At 41.7% G+C, this 27181-nt stretch overlaps 2 protein-coding genes across 9 annotated transcripts in view; both read right to left on the bottom strand.

Moving 5' to 3' along the window:
- Positions 1 to 13698, bottom strand: part of erc2 (ELKS/RAB6-interacting/CAST family member 2) — a 46923-nt gene extending 33225 nt beyond the window's left edge. For 6 of the 8 annotated variants that reach the window (XM_026167805.2, XM_026167810.2, XM_026167811.2 and 3 more), the window contains exons 1-2: positions 12979 to 13698; positions 7515 to 8322 (exon numbers count right to left, since the gene is read on the bottom strand). In XM_026167805.2, the coding sequence (XP_026023590.2) occupies positions 7515 to 8186 (672 nt within the window). In that variant the 5' untranslated portion in view covers positions 8187 to 8322; positions 12979 to 13698. Of the gene's footprint in view, positions 1 to 7514; positions 9655 to 12978 lie in introns of those variants that run through there. The other 2 variants (XM_080301798.1, XM_080301799.1) reach the window with 2 other exon arrangements.
- A 7339-nt stretch (positions 13699 to 21037) lies between these two features.
- bsnb (bassoon (presynaptic cytomatrix protein) b) overlaps positions 21038 to 27181 on the bottom strand; it is a 79932-nt gene continuing 73788 nt past the window's right edge. The window contains exons 8-13 of the mRNA XM_026167802.2: positions 26873 to 26984; positions 26623 to 26769; positions 26407 to 26462; positions 26049 to 26160; positions 25247 to 25448; positions 21038 to 24343 (exon numbers count right to left, since the gene is read on the bottom strand). Of these exons, the coding sequence (XP_026023587.2) occupies positions 26422 to 26462; positions 26623 to 26769; positions 26873 to 26984 (300 nt within the window). The 3' untranslated portion in view covers positions 21038 to 24343; positions 25247 to 25448; positions 26049 to 26160; positions 26407 to 26421. The remainder of the gene's footprint in view (positions 24344 to 25246; positions 25449 to 26048; positions 26161 to 26406; positions 26463 to 26622; positions 26770 to 26872; positions 26985 to 27181) is intronic.

The following is a 27181-nucleotide window of genomic DNA, read 5'->3' as shown; positions in this document are numbered from 1 at the left end:
CCCTCAATCCCAGACTCTGCTTCCTCCTCGGAAGACGTGTCAGTGGGATTAAGGAGGTCCTTGAAGTATTCCTTCCACCGCCCGACAATTTTCTCAGTCGAAGTCAGCAGCGCTCCACCAGCACTATACACAGTGCAGGTAGAGCACCGCTTTCCCCTCCTGAGACGCCTGACGGTTTGCCAGAATCTCTTCGAAACAGTCCGAAAGTCTTTTTCCATGGCCTCTCCGAACTCCTCCCACACCCGAGTTTTTGCATCAGCCACTGCCCGAGCCGCATTCCGCTTGGCCTGTCGGTACCTGTCGGCTACCTCCGAAGTCCCAAGGGCTAGCCAAGCCCGATAGGACTCCTTCTTCAGCCTGGTGGCTCCCTTCACCTCTGGTGTCCACCATTTGGTTCGGGGATTACCACCATGACAGGCACCAACCACCTTGCGGCCGCAGCTCAATGCAGCAGCTTCGGCAATGGAGACGCTCAAGATGGTCCATTCGGACTCAATGTCCCCAGTCTCCCTCAGAATGCTGTTGAAGCTCTGCCAGAGGTGTGTGTTGAAGATCTCGCAGACTGAGGCCTCTGTTAGACGTTCCCAGCACACCCTCACTACGCATTTAGGTCCACCGGGTCTGTCTAGCGTCCTCCCCCGCCACCTGATCCAACTCACCACCAAGTGGTGATCAGTTGACAGCTCAGCCCCTCTCTTTACCCGAGTGTCCAGAACATATGGTCGCAGGTCTGGTGATACGATTACAAAATCGATCATCGACCTGCGGCCTAGAGCGTCCTTGTGCCACGTGCACTTATGGACACTCTTATGTTCGAACAAGGTGTTCGTTATGGCCAAACTGTGATTTGCACAGAAGTCCAATAACAAAACACCGCTCGTGTTCAGATCAGGGAGGCCGTTCCTCCCAATCACGCCCCTCCAGGTCTCACTGTCGTTACCTACGTGAGCATTGAAGTCTCCCAGTAGGACAACAGAGTCTCCAGGTGGAGCACCTTCCAGCACCCCACCCAGGGACTCTAAGAAGGCTGGGTACTCTGAACTGCCACTCGGCACATAAGCGCAGATGACAGTCAGGACCCGTTCCCCGACCCTAAGGCACAGGGAACCCTCTCATCCACCGGGAAAAACCCCAACGTATAGGCAGCAAGCCGAGGGGATATTAGAATACCCTCTCACCAGTGGGCAACTCCAGACTGAGACAGAGTCCAGCCCCTCTCCAGGAGACTGGTTCCAGAGCCCAAGCCATGCGTAGAGGTCAGCCCGACTATATCTAGCCGGTACCTCTCAACCTCACGCACTAACTCAGGCTCCTTCCCCACCAGAGAGGTGACATTCCATGTCCCGATTGCCAGTCTTGGTAGCCGGGGATCAGTCCGCCAGGGCCTCCGCTCCTGGCCGCCGCCTGGCACACAATGCACCCGACCCCTATGGCACCTCCTGCGGGTGGTGGGCCTGCAGGAGGATGGGCCCATGTCCCCTTTTCGAGCTGTGCCCGGCCGGGCCCAATGGACTAAGGCCCGGCCACCAGATGCTCGCCCTCGGGCACCCTCCCCGGGCCTGGCTCCAGGATGGGGCCCCGGTAACCCTATCCCGGGCAGGGTAAAATGTTCCCTCGATGTTTTTTCATAAGGGTCTTCTGAATTGCTCCTTGTCTGGTCCCTCACCCAGGACCAATTTGCCATGGGAGACCCTACCAGGGGGCAAAAGTCCCCAGACAACATAGCCCCTGGGATCCCTGGGACACACAAACCCCTCCACTACGATAAGGTAGCGATTCATTCTTTCTTATTCTCATTTAAAATGTCTCGCTTTTAATAAATAATTATCTTAATCTTACAACCAAAGTTTTTATCTGATGTAAAATGTATAGAAATCATACATATACCAACAAGACTGTACATCACTGTCACAACAGTGTTTGTTTTCATTCAAAGGCTTTATGGCTTTTCCTATAATACCTGGTGGGCCGGTCTCTAGTCATAATGCCCGGGCTGATTTTTTTGTCCCAGTCCAGCCCTGGGCACGACACGCAGTGAATTAATTTGAGAAGGTGCATTAAAAAATAAATGGCTGGGCCAGCGGTGCACATTGCAAATTAGCTTGCATAGACACATTAGTTGTGCCACTTCTTAATGATGGTATCTTAGCTAACAACCCCCAACTACCAGATACAACCAATAAGCTAAAAATTACTTGGCCTACCGGTAAAAGGGACGTTACTAGCTGGCAGTTCTTTCAAGCGATGTTGAAATTTCAACATTCCGACACTTCAAATGCTTCAGGAGCTGTTCGCTCAGCGCAGCATCAACACCGCGGAAATACACAGATACATCGGTAGACTCGTGACAGAACTCACACTCTGTGGGGGTCAAAGTTTGCAGAAATACGAATGCAACTGGTATCCATAGCTGTGCGTGTTCATGGAGCTTGCATTTTCACCTGCTGGACATCACTACCTGACAAGTTTAACTGTCTTCAGAACATTGCGGCGGCCTTATTGACAGTATTTGGCTCTATATATCTGTGTGAGCAGATTTTCTCTCACACGAAGAGAGTCCTCAGGTAGCCATCTGAATGCTGGAGTGAGAGACCAGAGGTCACATTAATACGTGTATCTCTGTATTAACAAACATGCCAATTGGCCCAGTTTATTTTTCTTATCATTGTTGTGAGGAGACCATAAATAGCATTTGCATTTTCTGTTGTACAGTTCATTTGCTGTTATGGAGTTCTTGTTATGGCTAAAAAAGTGTCTTTTTTTTGTTACAAAATAGCTGATAACTATTTGCTGATAGCTGCCAACATCTGCGAACAAATATAATTCTATAAAGTTGTTCTATATTCAGATTCAGATTCAGATTCAGAATGGGTTTATTGCCAGATGTTGAGGTTTACAACATTAGGAATTTGCTGCGGTGCTTCAGTGCAAACAATAAGAATTAAAGTGCTATGTAGAAAGAAAGATATGTGCATGAGATATACATGAGATATATACATGAGAATAAGAATTAAGAGTGCTACGTAGAAGGATATATACATGAGTGCAGGTGGTGATCAGTGCCAGACATGAAATGATGCAGTGACACAGCGTAGGGTCATGTGTGAGTGGCGGGGACAGTCATGTGGTTATTGTTCATGTGTCCAACAGCAGAGGGGAAGAAACTGTTCTTGTGGCGAGAGGTTCTGGTGCGAATGGACCGGAGCCTCCTGCCTGAGGGGAGCAGGTCAAACAGACTGTGTCCAGGGTGAGAAGGGTCAGCTGAGATCCGGGCTGCACGCCGCAGTGTAGTGTGTAACTGTTAGTATAGAGCGTTATTAAATTTATTGCTAATGCAATCATATGGCACATTGACTTCTGAGGAAATTTTAGATGGCACTCATCATTAGAAAGGTTGCTGACCCCTGACCTAAAACATATGACCAAGGCAATAAAGAAATGGCTAAAGAAGAAACACATTAAGGTCATGGAGTGGCCTAGCTAGTCTCCAGACTTTGAAGTTTTGAGTTGCCAAGCAGCTGCCAAGAAACCTCAAGGTTTCAGTGAGTGTCTGTAAAGAAGAGTGGGCCAAAAATCCCACCAGAGATGTGTGAAGACCTGCTGAGCAACTACAAGAAACATGTTATGGCTGTCTTACAACTGTGGTTGCCAACAAGGATTTAACTTTAATGTATTTTTTTTTCTGAATTTCTGGTTGATATTCTGTCTCTCTCCATTAAAATTAAACTACCATAAAAATCAGAGAAGATTAGAGTTCATTTCTTTGCAAGTGAGCAAACTCAGCAGGGGATCAGATCATTCTTCCCCCCACTGTATTTTGACATGCTTCAGTGTAATGTATTGAAATAACAAGATTCAAATATGTTCCTAGAGAAATGCAAAACTGCAGTGTCATTAATTGTGTGATTACCTTTTATTTTCTGGCTTACATTTGTGCATATTTTTTATTACTTTACTTGTTATGATTTTTCTGCACTCAAATCTCTGCTCTGAATCTAAACTGATGTGATTCTGTAGAAAAAGGAGACTGTAACATTTCACTCTCATCCAAATCCTAGCAGCCTTGCCCTATGTAAACTGCATTTTAATCTCATCTTGTCAAAATAAAATAGGGAGACGGCCTCCTCATTTCAACACCTTCCTGTCGTGTGGATGAGGCAGCAGCCATCTTATGTGCTCTGATGGAGAGTGGCAGGCACGGGAAGAATCCATGGGCACTTTAAGAAAAGTGACTATTCACATGACGCTGACTGTGACATGACTCAACGTGTCATCAGTACTTTTGCTCATCATGTGTGTATGACAGCTGCAAGCTTGTTTGCTACTTAATGAAATGGGATAAATCAACAAACTGCACTAATGTACTCTGTAGTGGGTTCACCTGAGCCATGAATCATACATACAAACAATTAACTATCCCCTCCCACACAAACACACCCTGGCAATTAAACTTCTGTGCACACATTTACAAGCCAGCACAACTACCAAAGGAAGTAACCGCTAATTAAGAATGCAAACACACTACACACACAGATATGAGGAATACAAGCATGAATGCTTTTTCATGAGGTATTTAAAATACACTCCAACACTCTGGTGAGATTCACAAGTTCACACTTGTGCTAACACCATGTAAAGATTGGCATCTTCCAGCATAAAATAAGCAAACATTGCACCCATGCACAGACACAGAGCAGAGGGACTGGGAAGCTCAGCCTCCATTTTTGTGAAAAGCATTGATGCAGGCTGACTGGGTGGCTGAGCAGGAGTGGTCATGACTCAGTCCGATATGGTATGCTCTAGCTCACATATTTGCCTCCAGCAGCTCTTCTCCAGCTTGAGCGCAGCAAAACATTTGGTGAAATGGAGTCAAAAAAGAACAGTTTTATAACGGCCTCAGCCACACTACATTAAAAATGCACAAAACGGTCCCGGGCTAATCAGTAATCATTACCTCCAGTCATGACCATTGAACGTTTTGATAAAAACTCTGCAGGCTACGCTTGGTATTTCACTCACAATGAAATCTTCGCTTTACAAAACAGAGAAAAGGCAAAATCTAATGCCAGAGAGCATGTCTTTAAAAAGTTTGTCTAAAAAAAGAAGCACATCCTCCCTTATTCTAGATTTCGCACGATAAATAATGCATGGCATTTGCTCAAGCTAATAGAGGCCCAAGGCACCTGATGCAACTGTAAAGAGTTCTGCAAGACAGACGTAATGATTGGCCTGAAATTACTCCATTATTAATGAAGCAATTTGCTCCTCACTCAGCCTCTGAACAAGCCTAGTGGGTGTGACCAAAGCATTCCACTGCAAGTATGCACTTATGTAAGGACGCCTTGCAGCCCAGAAATCAACTTAGAACAGACCAATTATAGTAACAAGGCACATCTGCCTTTTATTAGCTGACATACTTCATTAATGAGCCCTACCAGGAGGAACATAAATATCACTCAGTGCAGGGGATGACTATGGACTGGACAAGGCTAAATATATTTGTGGCAAGTGGAAACCTATTAAAGCCAACACTGTATATAGCCTTCATGTTCTACAGGACCAATCAGCCACTGCAATGTCTGAAGCCAGGCTAAAAATGCATACAGGACTCAGTACCTAATCACACTGAATGTAAAGAACTGCTTTGGTCCTGTCACTGACACTGCTATTAAACAGGCACATTTGCATACAAAACTTGTTTCGATGTTAAATCTTTGACTTCATCCCGATGCGTGACACAGACTCTCATCAGTAATAACCAGACAGTCTGCCTACTATTCAAATACAAAGGCTGTGCATAATCTACACAACTGTTGCCAAATTAATGTGTTGCAAATGATGATATCATTTTTATTCAGGCGTGGATTCAAAAAACAAATCAAGGAAATCGAATAACACCACACAAATGCTCATTCACGCCCAAAACAAGTGCCCCCTTGTTTTTTTAGGAATCATAAAGAAAGACAAGAGTCAAAGTACACCTGCCCCACACCCTTTATGAGGGTTGCTAGCAGGTTTAGGCATCCAGCCTGTGACGCATCTTTCAGTTTAGCCTCATGACACTGCTGTAACCACAAGAATAAAAAGTGCAGGCCCTTTTAACTCCAGTCAAATCAGGTGCGTCCACACCGATTTGTTTTTTAAAGGGCTGTTCTTATACATAAATCCAAACCAATGTGCCGACAGACAGTCATGTGACGGTCCTGCTAACACTATCCTTCTATGACCTTGAAGGGTGGAGAGACACCGTCTGCTGCTTTGAGTAATGAATGCCCCACTGGCTGTTCGTTATTTTAAATCACATCTCAAACTGGCACAAAGACGCCAGCCGGCTGGTCATATTTAACCTTTACATCACTGAGGTATTCTTCAATTTGCTGCATCATGCCACAGCCTGCCACAAAAAGAAAAAACATACTGTACGGTTCAGTCTGGCCAGACAAGCAGTACGCTGACCTACTCCACAATCTAGTGCACTGTATCATCAGCAATGACATATCCAACTGAACCGAGGGCTTTATATTCAAATGTTCTCTCCAGACTATGAGTCAGCTAACTGTTTCCAATTTCTGCCACCAAGGTTTGACATAAAAATGATTAAAATCAGGGTGAGCATTTTCTCAACATGAACGCGAGCTCAGCTGGGGTTTTTTTTTTTATCCACCTTGTTTTCTGTAGATATTTGTGTGCTGCACACACAGGTCAGTGGAAAAGAAGAAGAAAGCTGCAGGTTAGCCTTTTACTTCATTAACTCCAAAAGTGGGTTGAAAGCTCTCTTAAAGTGAATGCAGTGAAGGCCAGATGAACAGAGGTAAACAGCGAGAGATGATCAAAGCCAGTGCGAGTAAAGGACAGACAGTGGAAAATGAGAATGACAGTTAGAGAGTAAGACAGATAGAGAGTGTTTAAGAGTCCTTGACAATTGTGTCTGGGCCTTGTGCCTACTCTTGTCAGGCAGTGATTTAACTGGGCCATGACTACACCCCCACACTGAGGCAAGCAGAAAACCTTTTGACATCTCCCCCCTCTAGGGCCAATCTGCTGAACCTTTAAAAAAATACACTAAAATTAAGCAGTGCTGCTTCTATACTGTGTGCAGGAAGTTCAGTTTACCTGTTGGCAGCGTCACTGCACTTTTAACTTAATATGCTCAGATTTCGAGTATATTGTAAAAAACTTGATTAGTGTTTTGTATTTCCTGTGGCTGAGGTGACATTGATTCTGCAGAGGAGTACTAGGAGAGGAGAGTGTCGGCATGTTAAATATTTATGCACACAAATAACTCTTTCCAGAAAGGTTCCCACAAGTATTGAAAAACATGACTGCAATAATTCTCTGAAATCTTGGACTGAGGATGACTGTGGTCTATTGCAGAAGGAGAGCGTGGTGAAAGCACAGTCACAGCTCAAGAAGGACAGTACGTGAAAAAAAACAGAAAGGCAAGAGACAAAAGCAGCAACTGAAATTCACTGCAGTAATGAGTGGATTATGACAGCTACGAGGGCTTGTCTCACCTGGTTCTCCTCATGAGTGACTCTCATTTGCTCTTTGAGGATTGACGTACGAGCCGCCTCTTCTTTCCTCATTATCCTCTCCTTCTTCAGTTCAGGACTCCAGAAACTCTTGATGCTGTTGGTGGAAGATCCCAACTTACTGTCCTTCAGGTCAAGCTCCCGTCGCAGCATTTCATTCTCCCTCTGCATCTCCCTGAGCTGGGCCTGCATCTCCAGCAGCTCCCCACCACTGCCCCGCACTGCCTGCCTCAGCAGAGCAGAGGGCACCCCCTGGTGGTGGTGGGGGTGCAGCATGGAGAGGGAGCCCAGGTCACTGTAAGACAGAAGGTCAGCATGAGGCAGCCCCACAGAAGCAATATTGGGACTGCTGCCCATGGCTGTGACACGGCCCCCATACATGGCCCGACTGGTGGCGCGACCCAGAGTCATAGTGCCTTTTGGGTAGGTGGCAGTGGAGCCCACGCCCTCGTGGTCACTCAGGTACATGGGCCCCGAAGTAGCATAGGCAGCGTTGAGGGACTGGATGTTCTCCATGGAGAGCGTCTTGCCCCCCGCACCGCCCCCGCTCCCACTGTGTGCCCTTCGATGGCCCAGTCTGGGGGACCTTGGTAGGCGCGGGGACCGTACGGGGCTGCTCTCTACATGGCCTACAGCTCTGGCACTGCCGTACATGTCCTGTGATTCGGCGGTGTAGCCACCAGAGGGGTCCTTAACAGGGGCGAGTTATAATGAGACTGCTCTGACTCTTAGAACTGCACATGGGTGACTTATTTCATGTCTGAAAAGGTGGAGTAGATCAAAGTCAGATCTGAGGAAACAGGAGAGAAGCTTCTGTTAGATAAATAACCACTATTTGTACGTGTCACATGAAAGGCACAGCGAGACAAAGCATTTACTATTACAAAAAAAACCCCAAAAAAACACTGCATTCAGAAAAGAATACCAAAACAGACCTGGCCTGCAAAATACTACTATGGATTGAAAAATAACTAGTTTTATCATTTATTAGTTTTATTAGCAGCAAATTGACACAATTTATGTGACTTACAGTAATCTCCCAGCATCCCACTGGATTCATACACTGTCCAGCAGTGATGTACAGTAAATCCCATTAATGATCCCAAATAAACAACGGACTAATTCACAGGAATAATATATCACATGCCCATTCACTGATGCTTGCTTATTGTGCAGTAGAGTGAACAATGATATCCATGGAAAATTTACTGAGATACTAAAGAAAAATCTTTTAAAACATCTAGTCATTTTTTAAGGTTTTTCACATTCTAATGATATTGCTTTAATTAAAACTAATAGGGGCTATTAGTTGTATTGTTTTATTATATTAAGATATAATGATAAAGTACAGACCCAATTAGCAGTGTTGATTCCTAATTAGCTCCTCGTGCGAGGAGAAAAATGTGTTGTTCGGAAAGTGGTTTTAATGAGCAGTTAGCCCATAACATGTCCCACATACACAGAAGCATGACCGAGCATGCTTGTAACAGTATGAAGAGCATCACAGCACATGAACACAGAGTATCACAGTGCATCCAACAGTGCAGTCAATGCACTATCTAAAGAAATAAATGTGATTTATGTGTGTACAAAAAGACAGCTAACAGATTCCATGGCAAACAGAACAGAGTAAAGCCCTGCAGTATTTTATTGTCTCATAAACGGATAATTTAATTCACACAGTAATATTCACAATAAGACTGTAAAGAGTTTGGGATTGAACGTGTCTTTGGGATCAGCACAATGCTGCAGCCGTTATCTCTTAACTGCATGTTGTTATGTGCAAACAGTAAAGTGTGGATGGTTGTCTGATTCTCTGCGTTTTCCTGTGTTAGACTGGTGAACTGTCCATCCAGTGTGTACGCCGCCTCTTTGCCCAGTGTCATCTGGCATAGACTCCAGACTGCAATGAAGAAAATAAATGGATATTTTTGACTGGGTTTCATTTTTTGAACATGTGAAGGGATTAGTATTAACTATAACAGTAATGCCATAGTATGGGGCCTAGTTTGTTTTTTGTTTTGTTTTTTCAGAAATTAAAAGACTGCAAAGCAAAGCAGACATTACTGGCTAAATGGGAGAAAATGATGTGGGAGAGTTAATTTTTAATGGGTGTAATAATGGATGTGTCAGTTTGTGCCATCTTTAGTTTAAATATATCACAAGATGTATTACGCTTATAATTTATTTAAACCTGATGTCCTTATTACACCGTAGCTGATATTTGGGGTCAAATACCTTATATAACCCTGTATAACCCTGTATAAGACAAAGGTTAACTGAGCTTATAGGCATTCAGTGTAAGTTAAAAAGAACCAGACTCTTCCATCAAAGTGTCTCCTTTGGTGACACTTGTTACGCAGATCCAGTTGCCATGGTGACTATGCCAGGGCTAACAAAGATAAAGCACCTCAGTCGTCTGACGTAATGTTTCAAAAAGGTCTGATTAAAAAAATTTTTTTTTAAATGTTTAATTGTATATGCAGCACAAAATTTACTTAAGGGTATATTCTGAAAATAATTCCTTTTTTATTATCATGTACATTCTTGTATTTTACTTTGAAGGGCAGTTAAAATGACAATTAATGGCACGGTAGAGCATATCGACAGGTTGGGCAGTGTGTGAAATTCAATGCGATTTTTGATGATGGGGACCCTCAGCTGCTTTCACCGAAGCTTCATCTGTAAATCAGCGCCTGCCCAGCAGCGATCACTGCAGCCAGGCTGAGGAAGTGGAACGAGACAGTGTCTTCTCTGCTAGCTGTATTAAGTAACAGGTGTCTGGAAACAGAACGGGGCTGGACAGATATATGCATATATTTAAAAAGGGCAAAAGAAAATCAAATGGAATCTGTCTAAAGGCTCGGACAGAGCATGCCTTCAGATATTTCATCTATATCCTTTAGCTGCAAAAAAAACCCTCTTTTTTAACTTTACATGCTCAAAGGGACACGAGCAAATTAAATGCAAATTTCAAATATGCTGACATGTGCAACAACAAAGCCTGCTGCTGTTATCTTCAGCGGTCAGCTTGCTACAGCAGCTCTGTGAAGTCTAGTTGGTAAATTTATGGGGAAAAACCCCCAACATATCCAGCAAAAGACTGCAGAGAAGCATCTTTTAACAAATTAGCACTGTCCTGCTAATGAGCCTCATAATCATTATTTTTTTGCTGATAGATGACACTGCTCAGAGTTGAGGCATTAATGTGTCAGAAAATATCCAGTGAATCAGAGTTTGTTAGGATATATAAATGTGAGTCTCTACAGAATTAGGATTATTGTTTTAGTTTGACTTGTATCAAAAATGATGAGCCAACGATTCAGGCAGTGACTCCAGCATGTTTCTCACTCTGTAAGTTGACCTAAAATATGTCTTCTTGTCCAATGCTGAAGCTTTTTAGGCTATCCAACTTCCATTCCGAGTTAGGCATATAAACTCTGAAATTACAGGAAAACCACACATGCAGAACAATGCTGGGAAATGTTTAAAAAAAAACAACAACATACAAACACAGGTTTTGAAAGCACAATAGACTGCCACCGCTTAAGTGAACACACCAAAAGTGTGTCTTTCTCTGTCCTAACAGAAATCAGCTGCTAGTGATAAGGCTTTTACATTGCACAGTATTCCCTGTCCACCATATGGCACATTCCAAGCACATCATTGTGCCACAGTCATGTGTTTCTCTACTTGCACTTGCAGTGGTGGAATAGTTGGATGGAAATCTGTAAATTGTGGTTTGGTCATAGGACTTGCAGTGTAAGATTGCAGATAGTGAAAAAATTTACACTAAATCATCCATTTAGTCCATTTAGTCATTGTTGTTTGTTTCATTGTAGAAGCTGGACTCAAGTGACAAATATCTGTGACAAATACCATAACGTGCTATGTTCTACCTTATATACTGTGTTATAAAAGACTGTGGGGGCTCGTTTATTGTTGTTATAACCCTTTTCTAAAGGAAAATTGAATCACCTGCATCCGAAGCACACTGCTGAGAAAGCCAGAATGACAAAACTGTCAAAAAATGGAAAAAGGAGAGTATCTATTTTTGCAGAAACAGTGATAATATAGAAGAACCTCAAGAGATGCCAGCTGATGACAAGCCCAACTGCAATCATCTACCTTATATGGATAACAAAAGGTTCCATGACAAATCAGAAGGGAAATCAGAGCTTACTTCCATTATGACACCAAACTTGTTTACAGACTTTATTATCCAGGCTTTCTGCTGTGAGCTTATTATTGCGATCGTAAATATCAAACACGCGTGGTTTTGGAGGGTTTGAAACATAGATTATGCCGCTGAGGTGACAAACCTAAGAGCAAATTACAGTATAACACGATCAGAGAGAAATGGTGCGGAAACAGCAGAGAGGGTACAGATGTCCCGAAACAAAGATTTCACCACAGGGGATGTTTTGGCTACCTCTGGGGTCAGGGGGAGTGTTTCCTATCAGGCAATCGTGACATTTTATGAAAGGCTGCACGGGGGTATTTTGTTCTTACCCTGATAAAACTGATGAAACGACCAGCCTACTAAACTATATGGAGCGGCTGTGGTAATGTGAGGTCAGAGCGCATGCCAATGGCGGACAAAGAAGGACATTTTCTATAAATAGACTGTCATATGGGCCGATAATAGTTAGTAATTCATGTGAAGGCGGCCAAGCACGCCAACCGGTTCCTTACGAGAGCAAGTGCAACACATGCAGCCTCCTCATCATGTATTCTACTACAGAGCCTTGACGCCCCCGAATGCCTCCCACGGACTTCAACGCTTGGATGATTAGATGAGAAAATGTAGATGTCCACTTATCCACCAAATTCCAGTATTTAAGGATGGTCCAGCTTATGCTTCAGGCTCCTAATGGAAGATGTCACGGGCGGGGGGAGGGAAATGTCAAACACCCCGATATCACGGTAACCTTCATTAAGTCATAAACGACTATTTGGAGCTGAGGTGTTTCTCCTTATGTCGCCTTATTGACACTGGGTGATAGGGGCTACATTTAATGCAGCACAGTAATACAGGAAGGCACGACCGAGCAATTGACAGCTCACTGGGCCTACATTTTCGATAGCTCCAGCGTGGTGTGCATCTGAATACACCAATGAAATATTAGTCTAACCCGCCGTGGAGAAAGCGATTGAAACCTTTATTTTGAAAGACTTCGCTGCTCTATCGCGTCAACGCGGCTTAAAAATGCAAATTCTTACGTATCAAGTGAGCTATGCAATCAGCCACCACGGAATTAGGAGGATTTCTTTCTTCTTCTTCTTTTTTTTAAACGCACACAGCCTGTGCCTTTTCCCCCGGCAAGTCGTTCATGAAACCCTCAAGAAGGCAGGGAAAAAAAACCTTCGCGCATGTCAGGCGTTCATTCTTCTGTAATGAAAATCACAGATCTGATGTGAGGTAAAATAAACGCACGGGCTTTACCTTTATCGATGTTAATTCCTCTTCTTCGCCGCTCTAGACGGCATCTTGTCGCCTCCATTCACCCGAGCAGCCTCTCTCAGCATCCTGCGCTGTCATTGGGCAGCGGGCACGCTCTCTCTCCTCCTCTACACGCCAGGGAGCAGCATCACCACTACTGCAAGTGGCAGCTGGCGGGAGGGGATGGGCGAGAGGGATGCGGAGAGCGGCCTGCGCTGAATCTCACATCTTGGTGCTGAATGGGAATCACTGACCATTCCCACCCACATTAGTAGAAGATATTTGGATCTTGTTTTATTTTATTTTCTTTGCACGTCTCTCTGTGCCAATAATAGCGCATCAAACCTGCATGCACAGGGCCCTGGAAGCACTTTGATGCTTCCAGGTGCCCAAGTGTCCTTGTGTAAGATATCGAACCCCAGATTGCTCTCCGATGCGTTCATCAGAGTATGAATGTGTGTGTCTGTTAGATAGACAGCACTTAAGTGTAGAAAAATCGTGCTTGTATGAGTGAGTAAATGAAGCATGTTGTGTAAAGCGCTTGGAGCGCTCAAGTGGAGTAGAAAAGTGCGATATAAGAAACAGTCCATTTATAAAGATATGTTAAGTAGCCCAAAAAGGCTGGATTGGTTATAATGTAAGTACAATAACACAGAGTCATAAAGATACTTGAATCAGGTCACAGTTTGTTTACCAAAGCAAACAAATATATCGTGCTTTAAAAAACACTGGAAATCTTTTTTTTTTTTTGGTAGTCACTCACTTTTTGGCACACCACGAGCAGTCCAGCTTTACATGCTTTACAACACCCCAAATACAAGTGTGGTGGTTAGTTATCAGCTCCTGCACTTAGTCTGCTGCTTTAAGTAGTAAAATTGTGTATTTAATATTAGATACAAGGACAAATTACAATCAAATTATTATGTGATTGTATTGAACTGATTATATATGATTATATTGCACTGACCTTTGTTTAAGTACAAATCAGTTTGGATCATTGACAAAATATACCTGAATACTTTTTTTATTCAACAAGTAGTAGAAAGTAACTCAGTACATTTACTAAAGTATTTTAAGGTTACTTATGTATAGCAGGACTCAAATTTGTTTTTTTAATCACCTGTTTCTATCATTAGGGCTTAGTCTGTGTGACAGCCTCAGCTCTTTACAGCAAAGCCCGTATGTTTCTGTGAGCTATCTGTAGAATGATAGGTCACAGAATCAGGACCACTCTTGCACATCTGATCTAGTTCATTCTTTCTCATCAAGCAGAAGAAACAATCTGCTTGCATGAAAGTGGATCAAGTGCATTTTATTACATATTAATGTCTGTTAGAGTGATTAAAGCCAGTCCAGGTTTGGTTTACATAAGCTACGGGCCTTAATCAGAAAATCCATAATAAAAAGTTGTAAATCAGTCCGATGAAAGGAAACAAACCAGAAAACATGCAGACCATCCTTGAAAACATGGTAAAGCTTAGCAATTAGCTTAGCAATTAGCTTAGCCTTGCATGAAGCTCAGAAACAACAGGAAACCGCTACCGTTGCTGTATGTATAAGACATAAAAATCTACTGCATTGATCAGCAACTCAAGGCCTCATTAATTAACTTGAAATTGGTCTTGTTTAATGTAGTGAAAGCTTTAAGCTTTAGGCAGTTTCTGCCTCTGTATTCAGTCAGAGGCAGAAACTGTTTCATCTGATGCACTGGTAATCTTACAGCAACAACAAAACTTCATGCAGTAACATTTTACCATACAGACAAGGGAGTGATATTAATCTTCTCTAACTCTCCACAAACACAATAGGAATGCCCCCACACCCAAAAAACATCCTCTTTAAAATATGAAAGCAGCCCTGAACTAGGACAGATAATCTTTGTTTTTAAATCAAACCACTGGAAGAATCACAGAGCCAGAAAAGCACTGACACATTGTGTGCTCTTTTATAAAACAGTATTCAGCCTGCCAGCATTATAAATCAAATTTGCCTGAGGGTAACCACGAATCTGTTGAGCTGCTCTGACAGAGGAACCTACGCTGCAGCGGAAATCAATCTAAACCCATGACATCATGCACTGTGATTTTACCATGAGGTGAGTGCGTCCTTCACATGTGTTTGAACACACAGCCCCGAGGGCTTTTCCAATTCCGAACAATTTCCCCCTGGCTCCTGTCTTCCTCCTGTTCTCACCAGCCTTCAGGCCTCCTGGAATTACAGGGACTTTCTCCAATTTTACATTGTAAACACTGACGCTAAGTGTGCTTGACAGGGCCCAAAGGAGAAGCATCAGCATTTCTGTGTCCTGAACACACAAACACGCCAGCTCACATGGTCTCTCTGTTTCTGAAGCTCTTTATTTCATGCGCACACGCCAGTATCCAGAAACAATAATGAGGGGGAAAGAGGAAGCAGTAAAACACCCTTTGGGCATGTTGACTGAATAATCTCTTCTTCTATCTTCCTCTGATGTTTCCATTATCATATCTCATAACCAGCAGGACCTCTTTTTTGTTGTGAGTGCTAGCCATAAGGTTTACTTGCCTCATGTGTGACATCAGTGCCACGGTCAGTTTGCTCAGTATTTAAGTGTTTTAGACTTTCAAGTTTTGTTTTTGTAAATATCTGATGTGATTGTTGGCTTACTTAGAATTTAGGCTGTTTCATGTATTTCCCCACTTTAGTGTATTTAGTGCTGTTCTCGGTCCTTTAGAGTTTAATTCCTCCTTCAGTGTGCCATCCTCTCTTGTCAAGTCTCCTGTATTAAGTTTATTCCGTTGTCTGTTTTCCAAGTTGACTCACTTCCGGCTTTATTTTGATAGTCCATTGTTCCTTGTGCTTTGCTTTTAGTTTTTCTTCCCTTCTCCCATCTTCTGTGATTTAGTTCAGGTGTTGCCTCGTTCTCTCCATCTGTTTCCACTTCGCTGATTGCCCTTCTCCCTGTCTGTGTGTATGCAGTGCCATGTGTCCTATTAGTCTTTGTTAGAGTGTCTGCTCTCCTGGCAGTTCCCATTCCCTGTGTGTGTTTTCTTGTAGTTCATCATTTCCAGTGTTTCCCTTATTTTTTCTTGTTAACACTCTATTAAATCATTTGCTTTATCATCACCTCTGCCTGCCCGAGAGCCTGCATTCAGGCCATCCTCACAACACTGAACGCAGTTTGTAACATCCACAGACCCATGACAATCAGAGGCAATCTCTCTTCTTAACTTTTGAATTCAATTAGGTGAGTTTAAGGCCACGATCCCAAAGAATTTGCATGCACAGGTACTGGTACACACTCCTACATATCTTAAGTATCTCACACTACCCAAAATATAACCAGCACTGCATCAAAAACACTAATGCCAAGTGCCACAAATCTAACCCCAAAAGCTCCATCACTCCATCACAATGTGGAAAGTTCACAAGAAACCACTAAGTTGTCAAATAATAACAACAACTGTATTAAAAATTATTCTGAAATGTGTTACGGATTGTAAATCTGTAACAAAGAGAAATCTTATTTTAAAAACATGAGAAAGGAATAAAATAAAACAAAATGCCAATAGTGAACCACTGAAAAAGAAAACCGCCTGTATGAGACACACACACAGGAAACGCACATGCTGCAAGGGTAATGAAATGAAGGTGAAACAAATAAGGGAAGAGTAGGTAGTCACACAGACAGGAAACCCTCATGGGCAAGAAGGGAAGTTTCTTAAATGAAAAGAGAGCTAAAAATAAAATAGGAAGCAGTAATAAAAATGTGAGGAAACAAAACATTCATTAATGCATATGATATATTGATGTGTAAGCTTTGTGCGGGGGGGGTGGTTGTTTATTTTATCTAGCATTATGTTTTTAGAGGCAGTGGGGTTTTATGTGGCTTGTTCTGATAACTCTGTATCCAAACAATGGAAACAGTGAGACAACTGAATCAAAACTTAAATCTTGGTTTTATTAAAATTGGTTTATCTCACGCTACAAAAAACCCCAGACCCCGAGAGCCAAGTGCTCACGAACATTATAAAGTTTGTGTGAGCAGTTTCATTATTACCCAGAAGCACACCCAGAAAGGGGCCAGTGTTCAGCTGAAATGAACAATCAACTGATTAGTTGTTCAAAACATTGCTGTTGATATTGTGAGTTCTCTTAACTGCTTACGTTTTTTTAAAATAAACAATCCTAAATGAAAACTAAAAACAACCCTTTAATGAAACTTTGTGCTGATGCTCAGACAAAACAATGCATTCAAATATGATGGATTTCAGGGAATATTGGTGGGAATTTGTTCCCTCTTCTTTATCCTTACTTTGCTGGAGAAACCTGGAGTTTCGCTGAACGCTGATGGGTCGGTGAAACACGGCTGTCAGTCAGAGTAGCACTATGACATAAAAAAATATCAGAAATGTCCTTTTTGAAAAGTTTTTAAAATCAGTATTTGCACTGATAGGCATATAAATAATTGTACAAAATGTCACCATAATAAAACCGAGTCTTAACAATTTCTTAAGAAATTTCAAAATCGAATCGTTGGAATTCTTTTTTTTGACATATGCTATTCAAGCAATATGTTTTTCTCATATTTAGTTTTTCTTGATAGAGTCATATTGTCTTACATCAAGGCATCCAGCACCGTGACAATAATAATTTGAGTTTACTTTTTAGTCATCAATTTCCGTTCTTAAATTAAAATTAATAAAACTTAGCCAATCAATGGCGAAACAAAGTCATCAGTCCATAAAGGCGCACAGAGAGGGGTTGTTTCATTATTTAAAGGACTGCGAGCGGGTAGGTTGAGACTGTGACGGGTGAGGGAGGAAACCCTGTTTATTTAATTTCAATAGCCTGATTAATGTTGCCATATTTAGGGCTGATAGGGTTATGGATCTGTTTTTTGATGGTTTCAAACACATCAAAGTCCTGTTAAGCATCTCCTCAGTCTGTAAAAGTCGCTTTTAGTTTTTCTGTACACTTTTCATCGTACACTTGTCTGGTTTGTTATGTGTTTAAAAGATTTAGAAACAGGGAGTGCTGCACTCGCAGGAGATTTCTCAGAAATGAGTAGCACGGTGAATCAGTTTAAATTTAAAGCCTCAATTCCTGTAATCTTTGAGCCCACTGAGTGATCGTAACGGTGACTAAATTGTAGAATGAGTGGCCCTCACTTCTGGTCACCCTCTGCTTCTACCTCCATCACTTGAGGATGAGTCATAAACTGCTTCTCTCAGGTCATGGCTGATGTTAATAACTGCTTAATCCTTGGAGCCAAAGTCTGTCGTCATGGCTTTCAGGAAATGAATGAATGTGAGCGTACCAATTATAGTTTAATCATTTATCACATATGCCCTTAATATGAGGACATCCAGGTTAAGTGACCAACAGTATAACTGGGTTCAGCAATAACAGGCAATTAATCAGCCTGATGTATACAGTCGTTCATCTGTTCTGCACTGAGAGACTGGATAGAGCTGGCTCAAAAAGCCTCAAAGACCACCTCTGTGAGAGAAGAAATATGTCCATAAGTTACTATAGAGCCCAGCAGTGTCATTTATGATGTTATGATGTTAAATGTGTCCCATTAGAACTCCTTAAAGTTACAAAAAGGCTGGACACCCGTGATGTAGAGCTGGCTGCTGGACTTGGCAATAAATCTTTGTTAGGAAAAAGATTTAGGAGTTAAAGCTTTGCGGTGCTCTCACTGATGGGTGATATCAGCTAACAGTGATTCTTTTAGTCTCGTTTTAACCTTTGTGGCCCTATGGCTCCATCATCTGTATCAAAGAGTATATCTTCTGTGAAGTCCACTCTATGCTTCCTTCGAAGTATCAAAGACTTCGGTAAGGTCCTCGGTAATGCTAACTAACAGGACCAATAGATCCCTCACTGCTGAGACTTCCGTTTTGTTTCTAGCTGGACTTCACATTTATAAAAGAAGAATATCTTTTGTATCCCAGAAAACATGTCTCTTCTTTAACATGCTGCCCATATCTTAAACTTTGGAGGAAATGTGATGGTGTGTGTGTTTTGTAATCAAAAGATCTTTCATTGTTGCATTTGCAGGTCAGCACAGAAACTGACCTCATTAAACAAATCATTGACCTTTTTGCCTGTAAAGTCGGGTGCAAATTCAGTTTAATCCTTTCACATCCCAGTGTAGTCTTTGACTATGCAGTCCAGCACAGTTATAATTGACTACCTCTGAGTCAGGATTAGCATCAAGGGCGTAGCACTGAAGGATGAGTTTAAGGTTTCATCCTGTTTTGCATTTAGAGGGTTCCAGTTGGTTATATTATTATTTTTAAGCTATTCTCTTGCTTTTCTATTCAGAAATAACCCCTGAAGTGTGATGATTAAACACTTCGAATGCACGAATACATTATTTCTATCTGCCTCTCCAAACTCTAAGTTATAAAGTATACTGCTCAAAAAAATAAAGTTAACACTTGATTATCAACAAAGTCGGTTAGACTTCAGGGATATCAATCTGTTCAGCCAGGCAGCAGAAGCTGATGTGAATCAATTTTCTCCTTCTGGCCAAACTGTCAGAAAGAGAAGGTGCCATGAGGGCTCGCTGTCCTTTACTGGGACCTGTGCTCACAGCCAGGCAAGGTAAAGCTCAATTGGTATTCATCCAAGAGCATTAGAGCTGGCAGGTGCACCACTGGTGTCCCGTTCTCTTCACACATGATGTTGCAGGCAGCATAACATTTGCCACGTCATGTCCACACTCTGTAACGCCTGTCACACATGCTCAGTGTGAACCTGCTCTCATCTGAACAAGGCGCCAATGGCAGACCTGTCAGTTCTGGTGTACTCTGGCGTATGCCAGTCGAGCTGCGTGATGCTGGGCTGTGAGCACAGGTCTCACTAAAGGGTATCACGATTTTTTTTCAGTGCTTATGTGGAACTTTCAATTCAATTCAATTTTATTTATATAGCGCCAAATCACTACAGCAGTCGTCTCAAGGCTGTAACTTTCTTACAGTTTGGTAAGTAACGTACACACGAACAGTCCATTGGAGTTCATTCTCCTGTTCCTCCTTGCTCCTTCTACAGCCCTGCACTTAAAATGAATATTTTAACAACATCATAAAGAGCTTATCCACAAGTGCACATTTTATTTATTTTTACTATGTGCATCTTACATTAAAAATAAAATGACATTGACTCCAATTCTCTATCACACCAGTTGAGGGCAGTCAAGATTAGGAAATGTGGGTGTTGATTTCTTACTGTGTGGTATGGCGAGCTGTTCAGTGGGTGGTGTTTTATAGTAAGGTGATGGGCAATTCAGTACATTGTAGAGTAGTACACTATTGTACTGCACCGCCATCAATTCAAGCACAATTCAGCAACTTGAATGCACTGCAACTTCAAAGCCTATTTGGAGGACCAGTAAGTCAAACAGTGTTGCAGGTGAGGACACATTATACGTGTAAGCAGAATTGAAATAAACAGTGAATTATTATTACATGGATGACAAAAAGCCAGGACACACAGATCAACCTGGTTTCTCAGGTTTCAGGTAAATATCTGGCACAATGTGCATATGAAACACAGACCATCCTTTTCATAGTTTTCTTAACAAATTTTAAATCCAGCAGTATTTCCAAGAATATTTGTTATTAAAAGGTACATTCTTCAGTCTCAATGAGAATATCATGAATAAAAATCAGGATCTTCATCATGTTGCATCCTTCAAACCACGCAGATGACACGTGACACAAGGCACACGTTAGCGACGATAGGAACTGTAATCGGTTTGTTCTGACATGCACACATGTGCAGACTCAGTCACGAATACTCACACACTCACACCTCCATCTCTCCCTATGCATTGGCAAACGCTCCACCTCACGCTGATCCTTCCCCTCTACCACCCACACCGGGATAAGTCATCCCTGCCTCAGCATGTAAAGCCTAGTCTCATCTGAACAGTATCATTGCCTTCGAGGGTCTTATTCTTGATCTTTTCCTCTCCTGGCTGGCAGCAAACCTACCGCACAACTTGCCTACAACTATGAGTCTATATCGGTGTCTCACATGCACATACTCACACAGAGACCCCAGACAGAAATCACAATATACTCCTTTTCTTTTTATTCTTTTCTCCATTTGGAAATTGCAGGGTCAATATTTTCATTAATCACATTACTTGACATGATGCACCAAAATTTTTACTCTGCTTACAGGAATACACTGAATAAAACACAAGGTTTCACAATGGATACACGACTGACATTTTGCCCATTGCACTTACAACAGTGAATGACATTTTTCCAAATTTTTAGTTTCCTTTTTTTCCCGTTGCTTCCCTTCGTCACCTCGCGGATCACACCCACCAAACTAAAGACCTCCTGATAGTCTGACAAAGGCATTCTGCTCTGCAATTGCCACGGAGGTTTTTTTTTTCTCCTCGTTTAACAAATACAATATGTATAGAAACTCCACAGAGACTGGATATGTTTCTGAATACAAGGTTTGTTCCACTGTTGTAAACAGTCAATACAAGTCAGCCACATACACTATGCTTATGCAGTAATAATGATCATCGTCATCATTAGTTTTATCGTCATCATCCTCATTATTGTGATAATAAATATTCTTTTTATACACAAAAGTTGGCAGCAAATACGGCATGGGGATGCACATGACAGCCGTACTCGAAACTCAAAAGCTGTACAGAAGAATGACTTTATATTTACAGTAAGAATGTGAGAACGTGCCCGTCTGCCCTTCTGTTAATAATGTTCTGTTTAGTATCATGCGCCTCGCCGTCGCTCCTCACCGTGTTTTTATGCAAGTATTAACGTTGTTCAGAGAGAGGCACTGTCACGCAACCTCGATATTCCTGTGTTTCATCAAGCATCGAGTGCTGCCAGTCAGGCTTGTGCTTTCAAAATGACATGCCCTGATTTGTGAATGACTGGCTGAACATTTTACTCATTGTTATTCTCTACGTTGGCCTATGAACGTCAAGGTTTGTTAGGCAAACCTCGGTGAAATCATGCCTTACCTTTTTTTTCCTTTTTTCCTTTTTTAAATTCAGGTACAACTTCCAAGAATATAGTTTCTAATCATGCACCTTTCCAATGGCTTGGCTGCTGAGTGGGTTAATCAACAATGAAATATCTGATAGAAGCATTCCATTCATCCTTACAGGTTATACTGACACCCAATATGTACATTGACACATATTAATGAGGAGTGCTGACCATCTGTATCACAGGTTTTATAGCAGCACAGACAGTCACTGCAAGCCAAACACTGAGGAGCCCAGGTCAGCCAAAACGCACAAAAACTGAATGAGGGCTTACGAACAGCCAGACAAAGCCAAGCAAACCCATGCTTCAAAGCAACATGATGGTGGACATTCATAAAACCGACAGTCTAACACAGTTTACCCTTTGGCAACAAGTCCCCCATGCGGGGAGTGAGGGGTCAAAACATGCCACAGAAAACAAAAACAAAAAAACAAACAAGAACTCTAGTTCAATATTCAAATTCATACAGACAAGTTGCTAAGTAAAAACGTTTTCAGTACTTTTTTTTTCTGCTTTCGTAGTTCATAATTCTCTTGTTTTCTTGTGAGTACAGTGATGATAATAAACTGTTTTAGGCTGAATCACTTCCAGGTTCAAAATGAGTCATTGCATAGAACATTTGAATTGATAATTGCTTTCGTCCTCTCCTGTATCTGTCTGAGAGTGTAGGTGTGTGTTTGTGTGTGTGTCCGCATGTGTGTACGTGTGTGTCTTTGTACAAATAGAGGCAGTGGCCCCAGCTTGTTAGTGAGATCATCTCGTTGGTTTATTGGTAACCTCATCAATCAGCAGGAGGTTAACAGGTCTATTTGGAGAGAACTCAATTAGCCTTGGCTCTGAAGTGTAACAGGGATGCAAAGTGTGTAACGTGTGCAGTATGTGTGTGCGTGTGTTTGCAGGAAATTGGTAGAGAGAGAGAAAGAGAAAGTGAGAGAAAGACAGAAAGAGAAAGTGAGAGTGTGTTCGTACCTGTCTGCATGCTCTTATGCGTCTGCATATACCATGCATGTTTGTACACGGTACTGTGATTGTAAACCCTCTGACAAATTGTATTACGGCTAGTTATTGACAGAAGTGTCTGATAATACCCTTCACTACTATAAACTACATTTATGTGCTATATAGCATTTTCTGCATGCTATTGCTTTTAAAAATGAATAAGCAAATTAGTTTGATGCGAGAAAACAGAGATTCAAATAAATACAAAGTGAAAAATAGATAATATAAATAAAAAGTTTTACCAAAGTAAACCACATAACAAAAAAAGTCACAGAAAAGTGATTCATTAAATACACAAAACAACAAATTTACATAATTATATCTCTTGTTTTGTCTTATGTACATACAGTAGTATACAGTGTAAAAACAAATGCGTGACAATATGAACGTTTTCAAACATATGAGGTATACAAGTAAAAACGTACCGAATAAGGCTCTTCCATTCAGTGAATATATCAGGCAAAAAAAAAGTGAAAAGAAACTAAAAGATGAGCCAAATCAATGAAAAGGATAAAGTCCCAGAATGCTCTGGGGCTGACTACAACGATGGCTTTGTGATGGCTAATAAAGAGCCGTGGCCATTCTTTCATTTGGTCCTCTCATCCGTGTGAATCTCACACATGTGGGCACACCGGTAGTAATTTCCCTTCCCTAAAAACCTACAGCTAATGACTAGCGGCATCTTCGAGGTGGTGAAAAAGTATTGATATGGGCTTTTTTTTCTCTTTTTTGCAGTTTTTCATTTGTGCGTGCATTCTCATGTCCACGTTTACACAATGCATTCTGTAGACACTGAAACAACAACAAAATAAAAGACAAATAAAAACACATTCAAAGACAGGGTCATTTTCCCTATACTGGAATGTACTGTAGAGATCAGAGAAACCAAGCCTTGAAGAGTTTTAGTGGCGTCATCAGGTTGGTCGTCATTGTCGTGATATGCAGGTTCTGCTCCAGGTATGTGGTGCCTTTTAGGGCTAAGATTGGTCTCTTTGGTACAAGGTAAAACCTATGAAATCTGACTTCTTTTTATTGATTTTCCACCATGTTTTGCATGAAAATACTCTGAAGGCATCAAAGTAGAATCAAGTATCCTTGAAAGACATGAGTGGTGTCACATTAAAACCCCTGTAGAGGGCGCTGTGAGGCTTTCTTCATTGAGCTGCTTCAAAGGAGGGACACGCAAGGATGAGCATGCTGACTTTCCCCTATGATATCCACCTGCCTCAGTTAGTGGGGCTTTTACTGTCACACAGATCCCAGGAGGACTTTTTCTTTTTTTAAAAAAGGATGGGAGGCATGACTTGCTCTTTCCAGTTTGCCTCATCCCCATTATCCACCTGAAATAGAGACAATGGAAATGTTAATGTTGGCAGAAATAAATGAAACCTTAATGCACAACAGATGCTAGTTAAATTAAAACAATACAGTTAAAAGAAAAATACCAAAAATGACGTTAAAAAAACCCATATTTTTGTAAAAAGCAATCACATAGTGACAGAGATTAAAGCTTTCTTTCTTCTGTTCATGTCACGACGCAGCCTGCCCACCACATCCTCCTTCACATGACACTCCAGCCTATCACAGCCCTGCTGGTCCTGGCAGTAATTCACTGAGCCACTGGGTCTGGTTTATCTCTACATTTCCCCTCTGACTCCTCAGAGTGGCAACCAACAGAGATGACCAACACGGTTGCTGACATCAATCCAAACTCGACAGCAGACAGAATCAAAGCTAAATGATAGATCTTCACTCAAATAAACTTCAACTTTGTCCCTGCGTGAGTTTTAACACAGGCAAAAGAGAAAAAAAAGCGAGCTTTGAAATCTGCTTTATTTGCACTTTTGCAATTCTGCTCCATTGAGCAGAATTTGTTCATTCTACCATGTAATGAATTACAATGAGTCATGAATCTGTGTCCCTACATGTGCTCTTGTCTCTGTGTGTCTTTGCATGTGTGCAACTAAAGCCACGCCACAGTTAGCTTTCGCTGGCTAATTATAGCCCAGTGTGCTTGGCCCAGATTATCGGAGGTGTGTTTAGTTAGGAGGTAAACTATTCTAGTGCAGACCTCACTTGCTCTTGGTTTCTGCCTATCATCTCTGCTACACAAACTTCAAGTGGACAGTAACAAAACTGTAAAAAAAAAAAATGCACATGCAAAGAAAAGTTAATTAAACCAGCAACACAGGCATACATTCACACACAAGAACACAGATGTGCAGCATGTGAAAGTGACTTGCCGTTGGTCTAATGAGGCCTCAGATGTCTTCGCAATCATCATTCTGGGACCATAGTTCTGTATAAGCCTCCACTTACTTTCAGCCCTCTGCTCAGGACTTGTAACACTGTGCTGACGAAGCGATCGCCCTTATTTAATCCACTTCAGTCATGCGCCCATGTCTGGGGAATTGAGTGCTGACAAGGCATCCTTTGATTCCACCTCTGTTTAGCAATTCGGGGTAAAGGAGAGGTACCGCGAATCAGTTCAAATATACAATCAAGACATTTAATGAGTCATCACTTCACTTGAGTCTTCTCATTATGCAGACATGGACTATGCTAATCTATGTAAATATACCCTGATAGAACACTTAATCCATTAATCAAAGTGAGACAGCATTTTATGTTTTCACAGCTTGGAGTGTTGGTGTACCCCAAGAAAACCAAAACACAAACCTAAATGCATAAAAAATACCACCAATGATCAATAGCATAACATCTGCTGCATTTACTACATACAAAATTATCAAATCTTTCAATAAGTTACTATTATGACGTGGTTTTCGACTGCTTAGTGGTGCTTTGTCCCAAAAAAATAAAAAAAATAAAAATCAAAGTCGACCTGTTACGATTCCCTTTCAAATGTACACTGTTAAAATGTTGACGCTCACATTAAACATAACAAAATTCAGACAATGAGGCCAGTGTATGTGTAAGTATTTTCTTATTCAGCCTTTTTTCAAGCAGACAATTAACAAATACATTGGAGCGTTAAACCCTTTAAATCTCTTTCAAACTTGTCCTAAAAGTAGAGATACTCACTGATGCATTCAGCATTCCTCCCTGTCCTCTAAAAAGTGAAATGTATTAAAGCAGTTTCATAGGTTTTTCCAGTACAAAGCTACCAATCCAACTTATTTCCACTCTGCAAACCCTGGAAAAAAGCAGCACAGTAGAAAGAAAATGAACATGTTAAATAATAACCACACATATTTCCCTTTTCTAAGCAGTAACTATTCAAAATTTGGAAGTGTTCCATCATTTCTGTTGACAGATGTCAGCCCGTCATCATTTCTCTAACGCAATCCGTGCTTCTAACATAACAGCTTGAAAAACAACAAAAATGTATACATTTTTATAATTTCAACAAGTCTCTTATTAAGAACTACAGTTTCATTACCCTCCTCTCTACAGTTCACCAGAATGAAGTGAACTTCTTCCCAAGGCCGGACAAAGCTGCAAGAATGACAAAAGAGAAGAAGGCAAATATGAAAAAACAAGAAAATCCAAGAGCTTAGTTTTAGCTGTAATAAATTTCTCTGTTTTACCATATCATAGCAAAACTAAACCTAAAGGAAAACTCTATTTCAATAAATCAAAGTATTAATGAGAGTACCATCTCCCAGTTTTCCTGCTTGCTCTGCAGCTCCTCCTTGCAGTATTTTGGTGAGAACATTCTCCCCTTCAGCAGGTGCCTGGCCTGCTGTAGCGCTGCCTATACCTCCCGGTTTGCTACCGATCCCAACGGGGGCAGCCTTGGAGCCTACAAACAACAACAACAAAAAATCTAAATCATCATGTACTGTGTGCCATATTTTTGCCTGTGGCGGTGGTTATGGCATCTTGACAGTGATACTATGACGTACCAATGCCTGTTAGAGGTGGCGTGGCTATTTTGGTAGGCTGAGGTGCTATTGGGATTCCTGCTGTAGGTTTCATTCCTGTGGCAGCTGCTGCAGGCGTGGTATCCATTTTTGCCTGAACAAAAATCAAGACAAATACTGAGTACGGGGAAACTGAAACTACTGAGTGGATTTCTGAGTGAGTCACGTTGTTCTCACACTTGCATTTCAGCAACAGCATCAAACAACAGCTTTATCCATAGTGGCATTTGGAACCGTTTTTGAAAGCTGAATAGGACACACCAGTGCAATTCACTGCTTATAATTATTATA

Source organism: Astatotilapia calliptera, chromosome 5 (assembly GCF_964374335.1).
Source record: "Astatotilapia calliptera chromosome 5, fAstCal68.1, whole genome shotgun sequence".
In the NCBI taxonomy this organism is placed as follows: domain Eukaryota; kingdom Metazoa; phylum Chordata; class Actinopteri; order Cichliformes; family Cichlidae; genus Astatotilapia; species Astatotilapia calliptera.
This window is presented reverse-complemented; position numbering and strand designations above follow the sequence as displayed.